The sequence below is a fragment of the Eretmochelys imbricata genome, chromosome 20, assembly GCF_965152235.1.
Source record: "Eretmochelys imbricata isolate rEreImb1 chromosome 20, rEreImb1.hap1, whole genome shotgun sequence".
Lineage (NCBI taxonomy): Eukaryota > Metazoa > Chordata > Testudines > Cheloniidae > Eretmochelys > Eretmochelys imbricata.
The window spans coordinates 19649537-19669024 of record NC_135591.1 but is presented as its reverse complement, the minus strand read 5'-3'; the positions used below and the strand labels follow the sequence as shown (position 1 = coordinate 19669024).

Genomic DNA, 19488 nt, shown 5'->3' with positions numbered 1-19488 from the left:
AGGGGGCGCCCCGCCCCGTTACCTGTTTGAAGAAGTTGGTGACGGTCAGGGTGGCGGGGCGGAAGCTGCCGAAGCTGCACGGCTCCTCCCCGGCGCTCACGCGCTCCAGCGTCCTCCGCTTGCGCTCGTTCCAGGTGCCCCGGCGCTCTGCCGGGGAGGGGGGGGTGGTCACCGCGGGCAAGGGGGCTCCCAGCGGGCAGGCCCAGCAAAGCCCCACGGGCCGTGCCAACCGGCGACGCGCCTGGCTCCACTGGGCCTGCCGGCCGCCCAGGGAGAAGCCCGGTAGCGCCAGACTCTTCTGGGGGGGCCCCCAGCTCAGCTAGACGACGAAGGGTTGGGTTTTTTTGCAGCCACCTCTGGGGTGGGAGGCAGCAGCTGCCTAAACAGCCACTGGTAAGAAACCTGCGGCCCACTGTACCCACGGGGGGCGGGCGCGGCCAGCACTCAGACACGGGGAACAGGAACCGTTAACCCCCCGCAGCAGCCAGGACCTCCTGCAGCACAGCGCCCCCTAGCTCGGGCCCGGGGCTCTGGGGCCAGCCCTGCCTGCCAGGGGCCAGTGCCCCCCGCTGAGCCCCATCCCGCCCCGGGGGAACAGCGCCCCCTAGCGCCGCCCCGGGGCCAGCCCTCCTGCCAGGGGAGAGCGCCCCCCGCTGAGCCCCATCCCGCCCCGGGGCCAGCCCTGCCTGCCAGGGGAGAGCGCCCCCCGCTGAGCCCCATCCCGCCCCGGGGCCAGCCCTGCCTGCCAGGGGAGAGCGCCCCCCGCTGAGCCCCATCCCGCCCCGGGGCCAGCCCTGCCTGCCAGGGGAGAGCGCCCCCCGCTGAGCCCCATCCCGCCCCGGGGCCAGCCCTGCCTGCCAGGGGAGAGCGCCCCCCGCTGAGCCCCATCCCGCCCCGGGGCCAGCCCTGCCTGCCAGGGGAGAGCGCCCCCCGCTGAGCCCCATCCCGCCCCGGGGCCAGCCCTGCCTGCCAGGGGAGAGCGCCCCCCGCTGAGCCCCATCCCGCCCCGGGGCCAGCCCTGCCTGCCAGGGGAGAGCGCCCCCCGCTGAGCCCCATCCCGCCCCGGGGCCAGCCCTGCCTGCCAGGGGAGAGCGCCCCCCGCTGAGCCCCATCCCGCCCCGGGGCCAGCCCTGCCTGCCAGAGGAGAGCGCCCCCCGCTGAGCCCCATCCCGCCCCGGGGCCAGCCCTGCCTGCCAGGGGAGAGCGCCCCCCGCTGAGCCCCATCCCGCCCCGGGGCCAGCCCTGCCTGCCAGGGGAGAGCGCCCCCCGCTGAGCCCCATCCCGCCCCGGGGCCAGCCCTGCCTGCCAGGGGAGAGCGCCCCCCGCTGAGCCCCATCCCGCCCCGGGGCCAGCCCTGCCTGCCAGGGGAGAGCGCCCCCCGCTGAGCCCCATCCCGCCCCGGGGCCAGCCCTGCCTGCCAGGGGAGAGCGCCCCCCGCTGAGCCCCATCCCGCCCCGGGGCCAGCCCTGCCTGCCAGGGGAGAGCGCCCCCCGCTGAGCCCCATCCCAGGGGCACTGGGGCCAGCACCGAGCCAGAGGGCAGAATGCCCCCTACCAAGCCCGGCAGCGCCCCCCAGCCCCAGGCTGCGGGGAACGTGGCGCCAGGGAGGTCTCCGGACCGCGCCCAGGCCCGTGCCCCACGTGCTGCCCCCCCGCCGGGCTCACCGCTCTCGGCGTCGGCGGCCTCGCGCTCCAGGGCCCCGGCGGTGCTGGCGATGTTCAGCAGGTGGATGGCCGTCCAGGCGAAGGGCATGCGGTACCGGCCCAGACGGCCGCAGAACTGCTCCACCGCCCCACGCAGCTTCTCCAGCTTCTCCTTGTTCTGGGGCGGGCGGGCACTGAGTTAACGTGGCGGGGCAACCCCAGCTCACCCCGAGCCCCACACTGAGCCCTCTGGGGCACGGGGGCATTGCACTGCCACTGTCAGAGCCGTACCCCTGTTAGAGTGGGGGGGCTGGGAGCCAGGACTCCTGGGTTCTCTCCCTGGCTCTGGGAGGGGAGCAGTGCTGAGTGGCTATTGTGTGGGAGGGGTGTGCTGGGAGCCAGGACTCCTGGGTTCTCTCCCTGGCTCTGGGGAGGGCATTGGTGCTGAGTGGCTAGAGCGGGGGACGCTGGGAACTAGGACTCCGGGGTTCTCTCCCGGGCTCTGGGAGGGGAGCGGTGCTCAGTGGTTAGAGTGGGGAGGGGCTGGGAGCTAGGACTCCTGGGTTCTCTCCCAAGCCTTAGGAGGGCAGTGGTGCTCAGTGGTTAGAGCGGGGAGGACGGGCTGGCTCCGAGGCAGCACCTACCTTGGCTGTGTCCGTCTCCTTCATGACCATGTAGGGCTCACAGCAGTCCCCGATGTCCCCCTGCTGCAGTACCTTCTCCAGCTGGGGGAGAAGAGGAACAGTGACCCACTGGGGAGGGGAGTGGGGGCCAGTGCTTAGAGCAGGGGGGGTGGGCTGGGAGCCAGGACTCCTGGGTTCCAGCTATCGGGAGTGAGGTCTAGTGGTTAGAGCAGGAGGCTGGGAGCCCCCCCCCTCACCTTGATGACCAGGAAGATGTCGGGGGAGGGGTAGGTGATGGAGAAGATGGCGGAGCGTGCCAGCGTGGAGATGGCGGGGTGGGCGCCGGGCGCCCGCAGCAGCCCCTTCACCTGCTCCGAGTTGAGGTCAAAGTAGAAGTTCTCGGAGATCTAGGGACGGAGCAAAGATGAGAGCAGGAGACAGAGCCCCCACGTGGGCTGGCCAGGGCCCTGCCCCTCAGCCCCCCAGCCCAGTCAGTACGGCCCAGGCCCCACCCCTCACCCCTGGTCAGTACGCCCCAGGCCACGCCCCGCATTCCTGCCCCTCATCCCCGCCCCCTGGTCAGTCCTAGCCAGGCCACGCCCCCCACCCCACATCCACGCCTCCTGGTCATTTGTGATGAAGCGGACTGTTCTTAATGTTTCCTCTGAATAGTGTGGGGGTACCTCAGTTTCCCCTAGGCAGTTCTTAAGTATCTAGGGGGTGGGGTAAGGGTGTATGATCATTGCAGAGCCCTAGAGGGCAGGTGTGTGCAGGGGTCTGGACACAGAGAATGGCCGACACCATTTCCTGGCCACTGATGGCCTGGGCCCTTCCCCCCTGCAAGGTGAGAGCTAAAGGGTTGGAGAACAAAGGAATCAGGTGACCTTCTGGCTCAGGAAAGGGACAAAGCCCGGGAGGGGGGGGGGAGCCTGGAGGGAGTTTCAGTTTGGGGCTGGCTGGGACATGGAGTGAAGGGCAGACGGGGTTGTCTGGCTCACTGCCCCCCAGAATGGACCCAGCTGAGGGGTCCTGTTCTCTGCACCTACAAGCTCTGTGTTAGACCATGTCCCTGTCGTCTAATAAACCTTCTGTTTTACTGGCTGGCTGAGAGTCCCGTCTGACTGCGGAGTTGGGGGGCAGGACCCTCTGGCTTCCCCAGGACCCCGCCTGGGCAGACTCGCTGTGGGAAGCGCACGGAGGGGCAGAGGAGGCTGAATGCTCCGAGGTCAGACCCAGGAAGGTGAAGCCGGGTGAGCTGTGTGTCCTGCAGACAGGCTGCTCCCAGATTGGAGACTTCCCCAGGGTCCTGCCTGGCTTCGTGGGGAGCAGTTCCAGAGCATCGCACGGGGACCCCGTGACCGTCCAGCCCAGGCCACGCCCCTCACCCTGCATCCCCGCCCCCTGGTCAGTACGGCCCAGCCACACCCCCTGTCCCGCATCCTCGCCCCTCTGCCCAGTAGGTATAGACCAGGCCAGGACATGCCCCTCACCCTGTGTCCTTGGCCCCCCGTTCAGTCAGCACAGCCCAGGACAGGCTCCCCGCCCACCCATCTGGTCAGTACAGCCGAGGACACGCCCCTCACCCTGCGTCCCCGCCCCCCTGGCCTGGCACACGCCCCGATGGGGCGGGGCCATCGGGTACCTTTTTCTTTTCCTTGATATCATACAGGGCAAGTGTCCCGAAGATGGGCTCGATCTCGATCTCAAACCTGGCACCAGGGAGACGGCGAGCGCATCAGGGCCCTTCAGCTGGGAGCAACAGCCCCACAGCCACCCCCCACCCCCAGCCCCACACCCCTCGGCACTCAGGGGGCAGTGTGGCCTAGGCGGCTGCGAGCCAGGACACCTGGGTTCCATTCTCAACTCGGGGGGAGCGGGGTCTAGTGGTTAGAGCGGGGGGGGGGAGGGAGGGACTGGATTCCTGGGTTCCATTCCAGGATCTGCCACTACTCACTGGGCCGCCATGGCGAAGCCCCACCCCCAGTGCCTCAGTTTCCCCTCCAACACAGATATCACTGCCCCCACATGCCCCCCAGTGGTCCTAGGGATGAGCAGGGCTCAGCATGGACATCCAAGGCTGAGCTGTTCGCCCTCACAGCCAGCCCCTCCTCCCATTCTGCGGGGGGAGCCAGGGGACCCCACCCTACCCAGAGACCTCTCCTCCCCCTGCTGGACAGGCCCAGCCTCCAGGGCAGTTCGCTTGGCTCTGGCAGGCTCCTCCCTGCAGCGGGGATGGAAACACTACCTCCCCCCAGCCCCAGGGAGCCCCCGCGGCCCCTCGCTGTGCTGATGGGGGGCGACTTACTTGAGAGACAGGCACTTCACCAGGATCCGCTGGCCGAAGTGCTCCCGGGGCACCTCGGGCAGGCTGCAGCGCTCCACCGCCTCGTCCTGCCGGCAGGGGGGAGCAGCGGTGAGAGTGGCCTCTCGAACCCAGGGCCCCCAGCCCGCCCCATGCAGCCACCCAGACCCTGCCTTTATACCCGCTGCACACGCAGGCCCTGCGGCCTTGTGGAGACGCCAGGGCTCTATTCCCGGCTCTGCCACTGACTTCAGCTCTGTGCCTCAGTTTCCCCTCCCCCCGGGTATGTTTAGACTGAGAGCTTGTTGGGGCAGGGCCCAGCCCAAAGAGGGGGCCCCGATCTCGCTTGGGGCATTGGGACACCACCTTAACACACCTAGGAAAGGGGACCCGGCCCGTTCCCCGCGGCGGGGCTCACCTCGTCGGGGGCGGGGAAGAGGGCCAGGAGCTCCGGGTGCCGGTTCTCCTTGCGCAGCTCCTCGTTACGCCGGTCGACCTCCTCCATGGCCGTGTGCTCCAGCAGGGTGGGCAGCAGCGGGTCGGCCACCGAGTTCTTCAGGTCGAAGATGCTGGAGGCCCAGCTGCCCCGGGGCGTGTCGTCCAGGGAGGGTGAGCGACGCTTCAGCTCCTCCTGGGGGGGTGGGGTGGGGTGAGGGGGCGCCAGGCTGCCTCCCATCACCCCGGGCCAGCCCAGCCCTGTCACCCCACAACACCCCCGTCCCAGCCCCCCCCAACATCCTCCCTCTACCCCAATGTCCCTCCGGCCCAGCCCCCCGACCCCTGCAGATGATACCGCCGTCCCAGCCAGGCCTCTTCCCCTCCAGATCCCCCAGCTGGGGCCACGCTCTGCCCGGGGGCATCCTCCCTCGCCCCCTGGCCTCACCGGCTCCTCCGCGGCCTCGTCCAGCTCGAAGACCTGCCGGGGCAGCCCCCTCTGTCTCTGCCGCTGCCGCTCGGCCGTGTTGGGGCTGTACATGGTGCTGAGACGCTGGTACCTGCGGGCGCGGGGAGCCTTGGTCACATCCCCCGGCCCCCCGCAGCGCAGCCCCACAATGGGAGCGAGGGAGTGCGGCGGGGGAGACCAGGCTATTGCCTGGGGGATGGGGGGAGAGGTGCAAGAAAGGATAGTTCCCATCATCCTCCCCCTTTATTTCAGCCACATGATGGGTCGCCCTTGCATGGGGGACGGGGGCAGGGAACAACACACCTGGATCACCCCAGCCCAGGTAGAGAGGGGCGGGGACTCGGGTCGGAGCACAGGAAAGGGAGCCAGGAACTAACCACCCCTGCTCTGTGCCTTGATTTCTCCATCTGTAAAACAGGGGTTGGTGCTCCCCACCTTCCCAAGGATTCAGCTGCTGTGTAACCCGGGCTGAGCGACGGACAGATGGGCAGAGGACAAACAGCCCATTGTCCCTTGGCCAAGCCACCAGTTGCGCCCGCCTCCGGAACACGAGGCAGAGCCGGGCTCGGCTGACCGAGCCCCAGGCACCAGGAGAAACAAGGTCCCTTTCTCCAAGGACTGAACGGATCCGGTTACCAGGAGTTTGGAAGCCCATAGCGGGCGGCTGGCTCCGGTATAGCTCCGGGCAACCCAGCCACGCGCCGGCGTGCTGGGCCCATCCCCCTGGCCTCCCGCCAGGCATGTAGTGGGCCAGCGATTTCAGCCTGCGGGGAGAGGGGACGGGAGACAGGCCTGGCTCCAAAGCGCAGCACTGGAAGCCGTCCACGGGCGCTGGCTCCGGGTGCTGGCTCCGGGCTCGCCCTGCCCCCTCCGACTGGCCGCGGGGTGCTCCGCCAACTTACTTCCTCCGCACCACCAGCCAGTCCTCCGTGTAGACCTGCACCGCGTCCCGCACCCGGGCATCCAGCTTCCTGGCGGGAGGGAAACACACAGGGCTCGCCTCTGAATCAGCGGGGGGAGGGACAAGGGCAGGGGACGCTTGGGCAGCTCCAGGGGGCAGTGGGTACACCACAACCCCAGGGGCCTCTTTTCCAACCCCGCAGCCTTCAGAACTGCCAGGACACCTGGGTTCCCGCTTCCTGGCTCTGCCGCTGGCCGGCTGGGTGACCTTGAGCAAGTCACTCTGCCGGCATTCATTAATTATAACTCCCTAATTAAGCCTCGTCACAGCCCCCGGGGGCAGGCAAGGAGCATTATCCCAGCCATGCGTCCAGGCCGGGGACGTGCCAAAGTGGAGGAATGCTCAAATGCCCCATCTCAAAGCACCCCTTGTGCAGCAGAGGACGGGGCTGAGCCAGGCACAGGGTGTGCACGGCAAGGGGGCGAGACACAGAGAGGGTGGGGGGTGATCACGGGGCTGGAAGCCGAGAATTCATGAGCTCTGATGCCTCAAGTCCCCACCCCTGTCCGGTCTGTATCGCTCAGGCCACGCCCCTTATCCAGAGTCCCCGCCCCCATCCAGTCTGTATAGCCCAGGCCAGGCCCCTTGTCCTGAGTCCCCGCCTCCCCAGTCTGGTCAGTCCCCCTGGTGGCTCAGTTTCCCCAGGGGGAGGACAAAATGTCCCAAGACGTAGGACCCTGTGCTAAATGCGCTGCCCCCTGCTGGTGGCTGGGCAGTACTGAGATGCTAACCTGCAGTGCCCCATCCAGGGCTGGGGGTCTCTTGCACCACCACACAGGGCCAGGTCCCACCCCACTCCCACATTCAGCAGCAAGCCCCGGCCCAGGCACCCACCCCTCGTCGGGTAACCCCGGTTCCAGCGTGCGGCATTCCCGCGGCTCCCGGACCACCTCCACGTCATCAGCGGGGAACTCGACCAGGTCACGGAGTGGGCCAGGCTCCACCTCGGGGGGGTGGGCAGCCAGGTACTCCTCGAAGTCCACCGGCTCCACCACCTCCGTCAGCGGCACCTGCGGGGACAGACCGGTCAGCACAGGGCGGGATCGTTCCAATGCAGCCAGGGCAGCTCCCTGCACACCCCACCTCACCGCTGCCCCCTGCTGGTGGCTGGAGCTGGGACAACCCCAGTGTGGACCCCCAAGGATGAGACAGGCTGCGCTCCCCACAGCGGTGGGATAAGCTAAGGGTTAGAGCAGGGGGCTGGGAGCAGGACTCCTGGGTTCTATCCCCGGCTCCGGGAGGGGAATGGGGTCCAGTGATTGGAGCAGGAGACTCAGGACTCCTGGGTTCCTTTGCCAACAGTGTGCAATCTGGGGTACCACATCACTGCCTGACTGAGCAGGGAGAGCGACCCCGGCTGAGCTCCTGGCAGCCCGGCACAGCTGAGAGTCAGTATCGACTGGGAATAGAGCGCCCCAAGCGAACCCCCAGCATCACTCCCTGCAGCCCCCCGGCTCCTCCCCAGGCATCCTCCCAGACTGGCCACTGAGAGGCGGCAGGAAGTCGGGCAGCTGCCGGCACGTGGCTGGCCAAGGGGGCTCTCTCAATACTCCCGGGCTGGGCGGGGGCCACACCGGCTGACGGGAGGGGGCACGGGTAGCACAAGCCATCTGTGCCAGAGGAAATCTCAGTGCCGACCTACCCACAAGTGCCTGCCGGGCCGGCACTAACCGGGCAGGAAGTGAGGGCAAGACACTGAAACCACACGGGAAAGGGAAGGGGAAACCAACGCGGTTAGATCTAAAGCGCACCAGAACCCTCCCCCTTGGCGCCTGGCCCCAGCCACTCGGCCTGGGGCTCCCGGAGGCCAATGCGCCGGCCCTGAGCCTGCCAGCACATGGGACCGGGAGACGGATGGAAACACCCCATTCTCCACGGCATGCTCCCCCGCAGTGCAACCCCCCTGCTCTAACCACTAGCCCCCCACTCTCCTCCCAGAGCTGGGTAGAGAACCCAGGAGTCCTGGCTCCCAGTCTTCTCCCCCACCCACTCTAGCCACTAGACCCCACTCCCCGTCTAACAGCTCCACCTCCTGTTAAAGCTCAGCGGGTTCGCCGCCGGGAAAGGCCACAGCCACGGGACAAGAGGCAGCGCGGGAGAGAGGCCTGGAAACCGTTGTAGAGGGGGAGTCCGCGCCGTCCCCCTCCCTGCCGCGGGCCCCTCGCTAAGCGCCCAAGGGCCCCCAGGGTCCTGGAGCGGAGAAGGGACGACAGGGAACAGCGCGGCTGGCTCCTCGCCCGGGTGCTGGGGCCCTCACCACGGCCCCATGTCTAGCGGGGGCCACAAGCCGGCTCCAGCCGCGACTCCCAGCCCTCGGCAGCGCCAGCTCGGGCAGGAGGGTGCCGCCTTTACACACCGAGGTGGCAGGTTCGATGCCTGCTGCTGCCCCCCCCGCCTCCCCCCCCAAGCCCAGAGTGGTGGGTGGGGTCGGGCAAGACGGGGATGGGAAGGGCGGGACCAGTGAGGTAGAGTCCCGGGACGTTCCCATGATGCTTTGGGAAGGGAGGGGCTACAGGGGAAGAGCCAATGGCAGGTGCCGGCGGTGATGTTCCCCAAGGTGGCTCTGTCCCCCGCTAGTGGCCGGACCACGTTGAGAGCCCGTCAGTGCCGGGGGCTGAGGGTCGCGGGGCGCTGGGGTACTCACCAACTGCTGGGAGCCACTGCGCTTCTTGGAGAGCTGGGGGGACCCGCCGTACTCCCGGGACACCTGCTTCCGCACCTCGGCGGCCACCGTCCTGCAAGAGACACGGGTCAGGGGCGATAGCGCCCTGGGCTCGGCCGATCCCGCGGGGCAGGGAGCCGGACAAGGGGGGCTGGGGGTTCGGGCAGGGGGCCATTCGCTAGTCCTTCCTGTCCCCCAGTCCTCTGGTCTAACCACTAGGTCACATTCCCGCTCCGAACAGAACCCAGGAGTCCAGGCTCGCAGCCCCGGCCCCCCCCAACCCCCGTGAACTCCCCCCTCTGTGCCCGGCTGCAGATTACATCAAACAAGACCCGCACTGCACACAGCTGAGCTGGAGAAATGCGCGCCCAGCCCCAGGCCAGCAGCTGCTGTCCCGCCCTTCCCCACCCAGGGCTGCGCTGCCCCCGGCCCCTCCCTCCCCGCCCCGTCTCCCATCAGAGCCCAACTTTGCTCTCTCAGCCTCAGCTGGCCTGGCAGGATCTGAGCTCCCCTCCACGAATCGCCCCAAGGCCTGGGGGTGGCACCAGCGAGCCTGGGGGAGCCTCCTTGCTTCACCACAGCATTTGGTTTTTAATTCCCCTTCTCTCAGTGATGTGCACTGAGGACACCCGGGCTCTGCTACTGACTCCCTGTGTGACCTTGGGTAAGTCATTGGGCTGCCCCGTGCCTCAGTTTCCCTCACCTGTAACATGCCGCTAATGACCCTTCCATTTTTCTCTCACTGGGTTAGGGACTGTCCCGCACTGGATCTGTGCAGTGCCTGGCACGACGGGGCCCCGATCACTGCTGGGGTCCGGGCAGCACCCAACACAACGGGGCCCTGATCTCGGTGAGGGCTCCTACGTGCTACCGTAATACACCTACTGCTAGGTAAGGGAGTTGGCAGGAAACAGCAGGCCTGGGTTTAGTAGATCTGCAAGCTCTCTCCAAAGGTGGTTACCATCACCCCCATTTCACAGATGGGGAAACTGAGGCACAGAGCAGGGAAGGGGCTTGCCCCAAGGCACCCAGCAAGCCAGTGGCAGAGGCAGGAATAGAACCCAGGAATCCTGCTGTCACGGCGTGTGGGGGAGTCCAGGCCCTGCACCCCTCTTCCTGGGATTCACTGAGACTCTCAGCCAGCCAGTAAAACAGAAGGTTTATTGGACAACAGGAACACAGTCCAAAACAGAGCTTGTGGGTACAACCAGGACCCCTCAGTCAAGTCCTTCTGGGGGAGCAGGGAGCTTAAACCCCAGCCCTGGGGTTCCCTGCGTTCCTCCACCCAGCACCAAACTGAAACTAAACCCCCCCAGCAGGCTCCCTTCTGCAGCCTCTGTTCACATTCCCGGGCAGAGGTGTTACCTCCCCCTCCCGGCTCAGGTGACAGGCTCTCAGGTCTCCCATCCCCAGGGCACATTCCCAGGTCAACACTCCCCCCTCCCGGCTGCGTCCCATCTCCCCCCCCTTCAAGACTGAACTGAGCGGGGTCACTCTAACCAGTGACCTGGGGAAGTTCGGGGCCTCCTCTCCGGGATAGCGTGTCCGCTATCAGGTTGGCACTTCCCTTCACGCGGACAGGTCGTAATCCTGCAGGAGCAGGCTCCACCTCAGGAGTTTGGCGTTGGCTCCTTTCATCTGGTGCAGCCAGGTCAGGGGCGAGTGGTCGGTGTACATGGGGAAGTGTCGCCCGAAGAGATAGGGCTCTAGTTTCTAGAGGGCCCACACCATGGCCAGGCACTCCTTCTCGATGGCCGCGTAGTGTTGCTCCCGGGGTAGCAACTTCTTGCTCAGGTACACGATGGGGTGTGTCTCCCCCTTTTCATCCTCCTGCATTAACACCGCCCCCAGTCCCGTGTCTGAGGCGTCGGTGAACACCACAAAGGGCTTGTCAAAGTCTGGGTTTGCCAGAACTGGGCCACTGACCAGAGCCTCTTTCAGCGCCCGGAAAGCCTCCTGGCATTGCTCGGTCCAGACCACCTTGTCTGGCTTCCCCTTCTTGCATAGCTCAGTGATGGGGGTGGCTATGGTGCTAAAGTGGGGCACAAATCTTCGGTAGTATCCTGCCATCCCAATAAAGGCTTGGACCTGCTTTTTGGTGTGGGGAGCGGGCCAGTCTCTGATCACCTCCACCTTGGCTGGTTCCAGCTTTAGGCGGCCGCTCCCCACCCGATGGCCCAGGTAAGATACTTCAGCCATCCCCACCTTGCACTTCTCTGCTTTTACAGTCAGCCCAGCCCCCTGGAGTCCGTCCAGCACTTGTCTAACCTGGGACACATGGTCCTCCCAGGTCTGGCTAAAGACACAGATGTCATCAATATACGCCACGGCAAAACTCTCCATCCCCCTCAGTAGCTGGCCCACTAGGCGCTGGAAGGTGGCCGGCGCTCCCTTGAGGCCGAAAGGCAGGGTCAGGAACTCATAGAGCCCCAGAGGGGTGATAAAGGCCGATTTCAGCCGGGCATCTGCATCCAGCGGCACTTGCCAGTAGCCCTTTGTAAGGTCCATGGTGGTAAGGTACCGAGCTCCTCCCAGCTTGTCTAGGAGCTCGTCCGGCCTGGGCATGGGGTAGGCATCAGATACAGTGATGGCATTGAGCTTCCGATCGTCCACACAGAACCAGACCGACCCGTCCTTTTTGGGGACCAGCACCACTGGCGAGGCCCAAGGGCTGGCCGATGGCTGGATCACCCCCAAAGCCAGCATGTCCCGGACCCCTCTTTCCAGGTCTTGAGCAGTTTTCCCTGTGACTCGGAAGGGGGAGCATCTTATCGGCGGGTGTGACCCTGTCTGCACCCGGTGGACAGTCAGATTAGTGCGTCCAGGCTGGTTGGAAAACAGCTGTCGGGACGGATGCAGCACCCCCCTGACCTCAGCTTGCTGGGCAGGGGTTAGCTGATCCGAGAGGGGAATTGTTTCCAGGGGGGAACAGCTCTGGTCCCAGGGAATAGATCTACTAAAGGGTCATCTCCCTGCTCCTCCCACTGTCCACACATGGCCAACACCACATTCCCCCTGGCATAATATGGCTTCATCATATTCACATGGTACACCCGGCGGTGGTGCGCCCGGTTCGACAGCTCCACCACATAGTTCACCTCACTGAGCTGCTTGACAACCTTGAAAGGGCCCTCCCAGGCGGCCTGTAGTTTGTTCTTTCTCACAGGGATGAGAACCATCACCGGATCCCCGGTGGCGAAGGCACGGGCCCGCGCCGTGCGGTCATACCAGACCTTCTGCTTCTTCTGGGCTCTGGCCAGATTCTCCCTGGCCAGGCCCATGAGTTCAGCCAGTCTCTCTCGGAAGATCAGGACATACTCCACCACTGACTCTCCATCGGGAGTGGCCTTCCCCTCCCACTCGTCTCTCATCAGGTCCAGGGGGCCCCTTACCCTCCTGCCATATCACAGTTCAAAAGGCGAAAATCCGGTAGACTCCTGGGGCACCTCCCTGTACGCGAACAGCAGGTGAGGTAAGTACTTGTCCCAATCCTGCGGGTGCTGGTTCATAAAGGTTTTCAGCATCATCTTTAGCGTCCCATTGAACCTCTCCACCAGCCCATTGGACTGGGGGTGATAAGCTGAGGCCCAGTTGTGCCGGACCCCACATTTCTCCCACAAGCACCGGAGCAGGGCCGACATGAAGTTGGACCCTTGGTCTGTCAAGACTTCTTTGGGGAACCCCACTCGGCTGAAAATGGTCAGGAGCGCATCCACCACGGTGTCTGCTTCAATGCAAGCTAAGGGCACTGCCTCGGGGTAGCGAGTGGCAAAATCTACCACCACCAGAATGTATTTATTCCCCGACTGGGTCGTCTTGCTCAGAGGTCCCACGATGTCCATGGCCACCTTCTGGAAAGGCTCCTCTATGATGGGCAAAGGTCTCAAAGCCGCTTTCCCCTTGTCCCGGGCCTTCCCCACCCTCTGACAGGGGTCACAGAATCGGCAATACTGCCGGACCGTGGTAAAGACCCCGGGCCAGTAAAAGTTCTGTAGCAACCTGTGCCGGGTGCGCCGGATTCCCTGATGCCCTGCGAGGGGGATGTCATGGGCCAGGTACAGGAGCTTGCGGCGATACTTCTGGGGGACCACCAGCTGCCTCCTGATCCCACAGGACTCTAATTCCCCTGGGGGAGCCCATTCTCGGTACAGGAACCCCTTCTCCCACAGGAACCTCTCCTGGCAACCTCTCCTCATGGTCCGTACCACACTGAGGTCGGCCAGGTCCCTGAGCTTGCACAAGGAGGGATCTTTCCTCAACTCGGCCTGGAACTCAGTGGCTGGGGAAGGGATGGGGACCGGTTCCCTCTCATCGGCTGGGTCTGAGGCCACAGCCTCTCTGAGCTGTGCCCCTCAGCGCTCCCTCCCCACCAGGGTAGGGTCCTGCGCCTCCGGAGTGGTACCCTCCCCAAGGTCAGGGAGCAGTGCCCCGCGCCGGCTCTGGCTACGGGTCACAACCAGGGTGGTCTGGGGCTTGCTTGGCCAGTCCTCTTTCTCCCCCCATCAAAACCTCAGTGGGCAAATGGTGGTGTACCCCCACATCCTTGGGGCCCTCCTTGGTTCCCCATTTCAGGTGTAACCTTGCCACGGGCACCTTAAATGGGGTCCCACCCACCCCCGGGTCAGGTAGATGTTGGGCACCACCCAATCTGGGGCCACCACCTCGAGTCGGGCCAGCGTCACCTCCGCGCCCGTATCCCAGTGTCCATTGACCTTCCTCCCATCCACCTCCAGGGGAACAAGGCACTTTCTCTGGAGGGACAGCCCCGTGCACACCCTGTAAACCGAGCACCCTGAGTCCAGAGCATCCAGCCCTCTGGCGGAGCTGGCCAGGGATACTCTTCCCTCCCGAGCAGGTGGTAAGCTGGCAGCCCCCCTTGCCTGGGCTGTCTTCCCCTCGTCCCACTGGGTCCCTACCCAGTTAACCCTGGGTAGGTTGGGTCTGCTCAGTCTGTCCCTGAGCCTGGGGCACTGGGTCCGTACGTGGCCTCTCTGGCCACAGTGATAGCAGCTCAGGTCACGTTGGTCCCCTCGAGCGGGTTGGAGGGGCCCGACACCAGGCGTTCCCCTTTGGGGGGGGTTCTCCCTATTTCCCCGCTGGGAGGCCCCCTGGTGACTCTCTCTCTGCATCGGGGGGGAGGGGGCCTGTTCTTTTGGGACTCCTCCCTGCTACCCCCTGACTGACTGTTCACAAACTCGTCGGCCAGCTGCCCTGCGTGCTGGGGGTTCTCGAGCTTTTTTGTCCACCAGCCACAGCCTCAGGTCGGAAGGGCACTGTTCATACAGTTGCTGCAGTACGATTAGGTCAAGCAGGTCCTCTTTAGCTCGGGCCCCAGCTGTCCACTTGCGGGCATATCCCTGCATCCGGTTGACCAGTTGTAGGTAGGTGACCTCAGGCGTTTTACGCTGACTCCGGAACCTTCTCCGGTACATCTCGGGGGTCAGCCCAAACTCACGGAGCAGGGCCTCTTTGAACAGTTCATAGTCCCCTGCCTCCGCCCCTGTCATCCGGCTGTACACCTCCACGGCTTTGGGGTCCAATAAGGGGGTGAGAAATTGGAGCCTGTCGGCAGGGTCAACCCTGTGCATCTCGCAGGCATTCTCAAAGGCCGTCAGGAAGCTATCTATGTCCTCCCCCTCCTTCCGCTGGGCCAGGAAGCACTTATCAAAGCTCCTTGCAGTCTTGGGTCCTCCCTCACTCACCGCAGCCGTGGCCCCACTGCTCCTCAGCCTGGCCAGCTCCAGTTCATGCTGTCTTTGTTTCTCCTTCTCCTCCTGCTCATGCTTACGTTGTTTCTCATGATCCTCCAGCTCCCTCACTTTCATCTCCCTCTCCCATTCCAGCCGTCTCCACTCCAGGGATGGGGAGCTCTGCCGGGAGGATCCCCTACTGGCTGCCGGGGTCAGGGTGCCCTCAGTATTCGCTGGGCTTCCCCCAACCCCTCCCCCAGGCATAGGTAGGAAGGGTCTCGGGATGTCCTTGGCAGCAGTCTGACCCCTCCCAGCTCGGTCAGGCCCCAGGGCCACGCTGCGTCCGCCGGGCGGCTTTCCTCCGGGACAGGGATCGGGTCATCCAAGCGATCCCTCTCCTCCAACTGGGCAATTAGATGTTCCTTGGTGGACCTCCCGATACGCAGCCCCCTCTGCCTGCACAGCTCCACCAGGTCGCTCTTCAGGCATTTAGCGTACATCTCCCTGCTGGCCACTCGCAGGCCGGGCAGCTTTCCACGGTTTCCAGGAAAAACCCCTCGTGTGCCAGTCCTTCTTGAGGTCATCACCTCTTTGCCAGGGTCGAGCTGCAAACTCCTCCGCCCCTGGGACCGCTCGCTGCAATCCCCTGGGGGACCCTGTTACTGCAAAAGTCCTTCTCTCTGGTCACACACTCCCAGGGGTTAACCGCCCCCTGAAACCGTCTCTCTCTGAATCTTCAGCACGCCTGGTCCCCGTCAATCCCCCTTTGTTTTACTGCTCCCCAGTCACTTACTGCAGGAAGCGCCGTTCACGGGGTGCAGTACATCCCACCACTGCCACCAGTTGTCACCGAGTGTGGGGGAATCCAGGCCCTGCACCCCTCTTCCTGGGATTCACTGAGACTCTCAGCCAGCCAGTAAAACAGAAGGTTTATTAGACAACAGGAACACAGTTCAAAACAGAGCTTGTGGGTACAACCAGGACCCCTCAGTCAAGTCCTTCTGGGAGAGCAGGGAGCTTAGACCCCAGCCCTGGGGTTCCCTGCGTTCCTCCACCCAGCCCCAAACTGAAACTAAACCCCCCCAGCAGGCTCCCTTCTCAGCCTGTCTTCTCATTCCTGGGCAGAGGTGTCCCCTCCCTCCCTCTCCCCCTCCTGGCTCAGGCTCTCAGGTCTCCCATCCCCAGGGCACATTCCCAGGTCAACACTCCCCCCTCCCTGCTGCCTCACATCCTCACACCTGCATCCCTGGCACAAGTGATCTGGAAGCAGGGACGCTCTCCCGCACTGGCAGTGGATCCTCTGCTGCCTTTAGCACCCCCGTCCTGGGAGGGGGGGGCCCCCGAATTCCTTCTAGCTCAGCAGCGACTGCAGGGCGGTGCCTCCGAGAAGCCGACATGTGGCCCGCTGTCAGCCCAGTTGGGTGAAGTCAGCCCTGGCCCCCACTCAAGTTCCCGGGGGGGGGCAGGGGGTGGGAGCATCATGATGAGCGGACGTCCCGCCCCCCCCCCATCGCAGACAGGCACTGCTGGGCGCATGTGAAAGGCGACGGGTGCTGCCAGGTGGCCCCGCACCCGGAGATCTCCCCACGGCGACACAGACAGCTGCGACTGGCACCTGCCTGCCCAGAGAGGGGGGGCTCGGAGCGCAGGCGCCAACCGGGTGGGAAATCCCCGGGGGCGGGGGGGCTGCTGACAAGGAGGGTCTGTCGTCTCCCGGCCCCCCGCTTCAAGCAACGACTTTATCTGCTTCATGTCACTTAACCCAAGCCAGGCCTATACCAGAGCAAGGGGAAAAGCAGGGAGCTAGTGTTCGAGGGGGGAGTCAGGAATCCTGGGTTTTGGCCTGGCAGGGGAGCGGGGCCTAGGAGTTAGAGCAGGGGCGTGGGGGTCAGGACTCCTGGGCTCTCTCCCAGCTCTGGCAGGGGAGCGGGGTCCAGGAATTAGACCATGGGGGCTGGGGGTCAGGACTCCTGCATTCTGTCCCGGCTCTGGGAGGGGAATGGGGTCTAGTGGTTAGATTTCAACTTTTCAGTGGGGGGGAAAAAAAAAATTAACTAGTCAAACCAGCAACTTTCAGCCCCAACCTTTCCCCTTTGAAACGGGGCCACAGCGCTTCCGAGGCGGAGCCGAGAATCAAACCCAGGTGCCCGAGGCCCTGCCCAGCGCCTTCCCCACAATCCGGGCCGGAGTCAGCTCTGACGTGCCCGAAGCGCCGCGCTGCTGGCCCTGCTCCGAGACACGGAGGCATCCGCAGATGCGAGCGCAGAGCGCACGAGGGGCACTGGGGGCAGCTCCCTGCCCCGCCGGAGGGGAGAGGCCCCCGAAGAGCCGAGCGTCTCCAGGCCAGCAGCTCTGCAAACTCCAGAGCAGACCCTGAGCGGGTCTGAAGCCAGCGGCTCCCCGGGGGCCCAGTTCACGCAGTGCACTGAACGGCACAGGCCAGTGGCACTAGCTGCCCCAGTCCCGCTCGCGCTCTCTACCCTCGCTCCGGCCTGGGACTCAGAGCACGGCACAGGGCCCCGGCTGGGCACCCGTCTGGCTGGGGCTGGCAGTGCCAGGCTTCGCAACTCAGCCATGGCGCAGCAGCTGCCGGGCCGGCCTCCCCAGCTCAGCGCTCAGCCCGGCTTCCTGGGGAGATGGATGTTTTTCCAGCTGGCTCCTCGGCCAGGCTCCCACGCTCCGGCAGCGGGGCCCAGCCGGGGAGGGAGGGAGAGGAGTCGTCAGGGTGGCAGGCTAGTCCAGAGCCCCAAGCTAGGCCAGCAGGGACCCCAGGTTCCCTGGGCGTCAATGCTGCCGGGACTGCAGGGCACGCGACCACCCTAGAGGCTTGCGGCTCAAAGCCTGGTGCAGACAAGGCCTGAGGGTCACTGCCCCCCACCCGCCCCCCTGGGAAATCTGACCTGCCCCCGGGACAATAAAGCCAGCGACAAACCACACCGAGGTTTTAACTGCGGGATTCCGGCAGGCAGCGCCCCAATCCCATGCACAGGGGCTGTTAATGCCCGGGCCCAGCGGGGGGCTCGGTCCCCTAAGGGAAGTGGCGCCCCCCAGTTGGAGGGGAGAGACTGCAGCGACCAGAGCCGGGATTTCGTCAGGACCCCAGGGTCCCTCCCCATCACTCCCACGTGCCAGGGCCCCGGGATTACAGCACTTGCAAAGGGTGGTACCTGCGGCAGCACAGCGCCCCCTAGCACCACACTGGGGCATTGGGTCCCGGAGGCAGAGACAGCGCCCCCTACAGCACAGGCTAGAAGTATCGGCCTGGGGAACAAATACTTCACACCGGGCTCTCGAGTCTAGCAGCCAAAGGAGGCTGGAAGTGGGAGCGAGATGAACTCAGACTGGAAAGGAGGGGAATGGACCCTGGGTGCAATTCGCCCCGGGCTGCGGTGGCTTCTCCATCCAGGCAGAGGGTCTGTCCAGGGTGAGGAACGGAATCGGGGCACCCGGCGGCCGGTCAGACCAGCTGCTCACCGGGGTCCCCTCGGGCCCTGGAATCCACAATGCCAGGGGAGTGGTCCAGCCGCGGGACAGCCTTCCTGCCCCCTCCCCTCCTCCGGGGCAGGCCCAGCCAGGAGCTCAGGGCAGGGGAAGTGGGGCGGTGCCATGTCTGGGGGAGGATGTGCAGGCCGTAAATAAGCTGCAGTCAGCCTGGCCCTGTGTGTGGGGGGGCGGGGGGGGCACATCTGTCCGGCTCCGAGGTGCCGGGATAGGGCCAGGAAGCCTGGTGGCGACTGGCTCCCTCTCTCCGGTACGCTGGCTGTGGGGAGGGGGAACCCGGCCACCTGCAGCCCCACAGTAACACCGGGCCCCCTTTAGCTGAAGGGAGTCAGGCCCCCAAGTAACTCAATGGGAGCCCGGCACCTAAATCACTGCCTTGGCTCTCATCCAGCATGGGCCACCCGCCTCTGCAGAGGCTAGGGGAGATCACTCACCCCCCTTACAGATGGGGAAACTGAGGCAAGGATGGATGCCTGGCCCGATGTCACCAGCAAAGCCAGGATTGTCTTGCCAGATTGTGAGTTCCCGCATCGCGGACTCTGTCCTCGCCAGCTCCCCACAGGCTGGGAGCTAGGGGCGAATGGGAGGGGTTGGGGTAGGGACAGCCGCCCTGCGCTCCTGGGACTAGCTCAGAGACAGGCTCCTGACGCAGGCTGTACGATGGATTATTTATGGATTCTGTGATAGCACCTTGGAGCCTTTTGATCGCTGCAAGGGCCCCGCCCTGAGCAGTGGGGAGGCTCCCCTGCTGTGCCGGGTGCTGTGCTGGGAGCTGTACAGAGTCCTTGCCAGAAGGGGCTCACAGTCCAATGAGACAAGAGGGGGGAGGGAGGACTTTTGTGCCCATTTTTGCAGCTGGGAGAACCAAGGCCAAGAGAGTGGAGGGAAAGGATGGTGCAGTGGTTAGAGCGCTGGCCTGGGACCTGTGAGGCGCCCAGATACCCCGGGGATGGGGATCAGACAAGTACCTTAGACGGGTAAATGAAGAGACTTGCCCAAGGGAGTCTGCAGCCCGGGCAGGTCCCCCAGGTCCCAGACCCGTCTCTTACGCCCCCAAGCTAACCCCACGGGACGTGTCTCTGCCCGCTGCCCCTCTGCCTTCCCCTCGGAAACCAGCGGGGCCAAGTGCAACCACAGGCCCGGCGGCCCAGCCCGCTGCGCACACATCCGCCACCAGGAGCCTGGCGAAGGAAAGAGGAAGC

At 65.2% G+C, this 19488-nt stretch overlaps 1 protein-coding gene across 1 annotated transcript in view; it reads right to left on the bottom strand.

Moving 5' to 3' along the window:
- Nucleotides 1-19488, bottom strand: part of DOCK6 (dedicator of cytokinesis 6) — a 61533-nt gene that overhangs the window by 39360 nt on the left and 2685 nt on the right. Inside the window, exons 2-12 of the mRNA XM_077838196.1 lie at nt 9078-9168; nt 7268-7443; nt 6375-6443; nt 5452-5563; nt 4987-5199; nt 4572-4657; nt 3909-3975; nt 2524-2673; nt 2288-2368; nt 1656-1821; nt 23-147 (exon numbers count right to left, since the gene is read on the bottom strand). Of these exons, the coding sequence (XP_077694322.1) occupies nt 23-147; nt 1656-1821; nt 2288-2368; nt 2524-2673; nt 3909-3975; nt 4572-4657; nt 4987-5199; nt 5452-5563; nt 6375-6443; nt 7268-7443; nt 9078-9168 (1336 nt within the window). The remainder of the gene's footprint in view (nt 1-22; nt 148-1655; nt 1822-2287; nt 2369-2523; nt 2674-3908; nt 3976-4571; nt 4658-4986; nt 5200-5451; nt 5564-6374; nt 6444-7267; nt 7444-9077; nt 9169-19488) is intronic.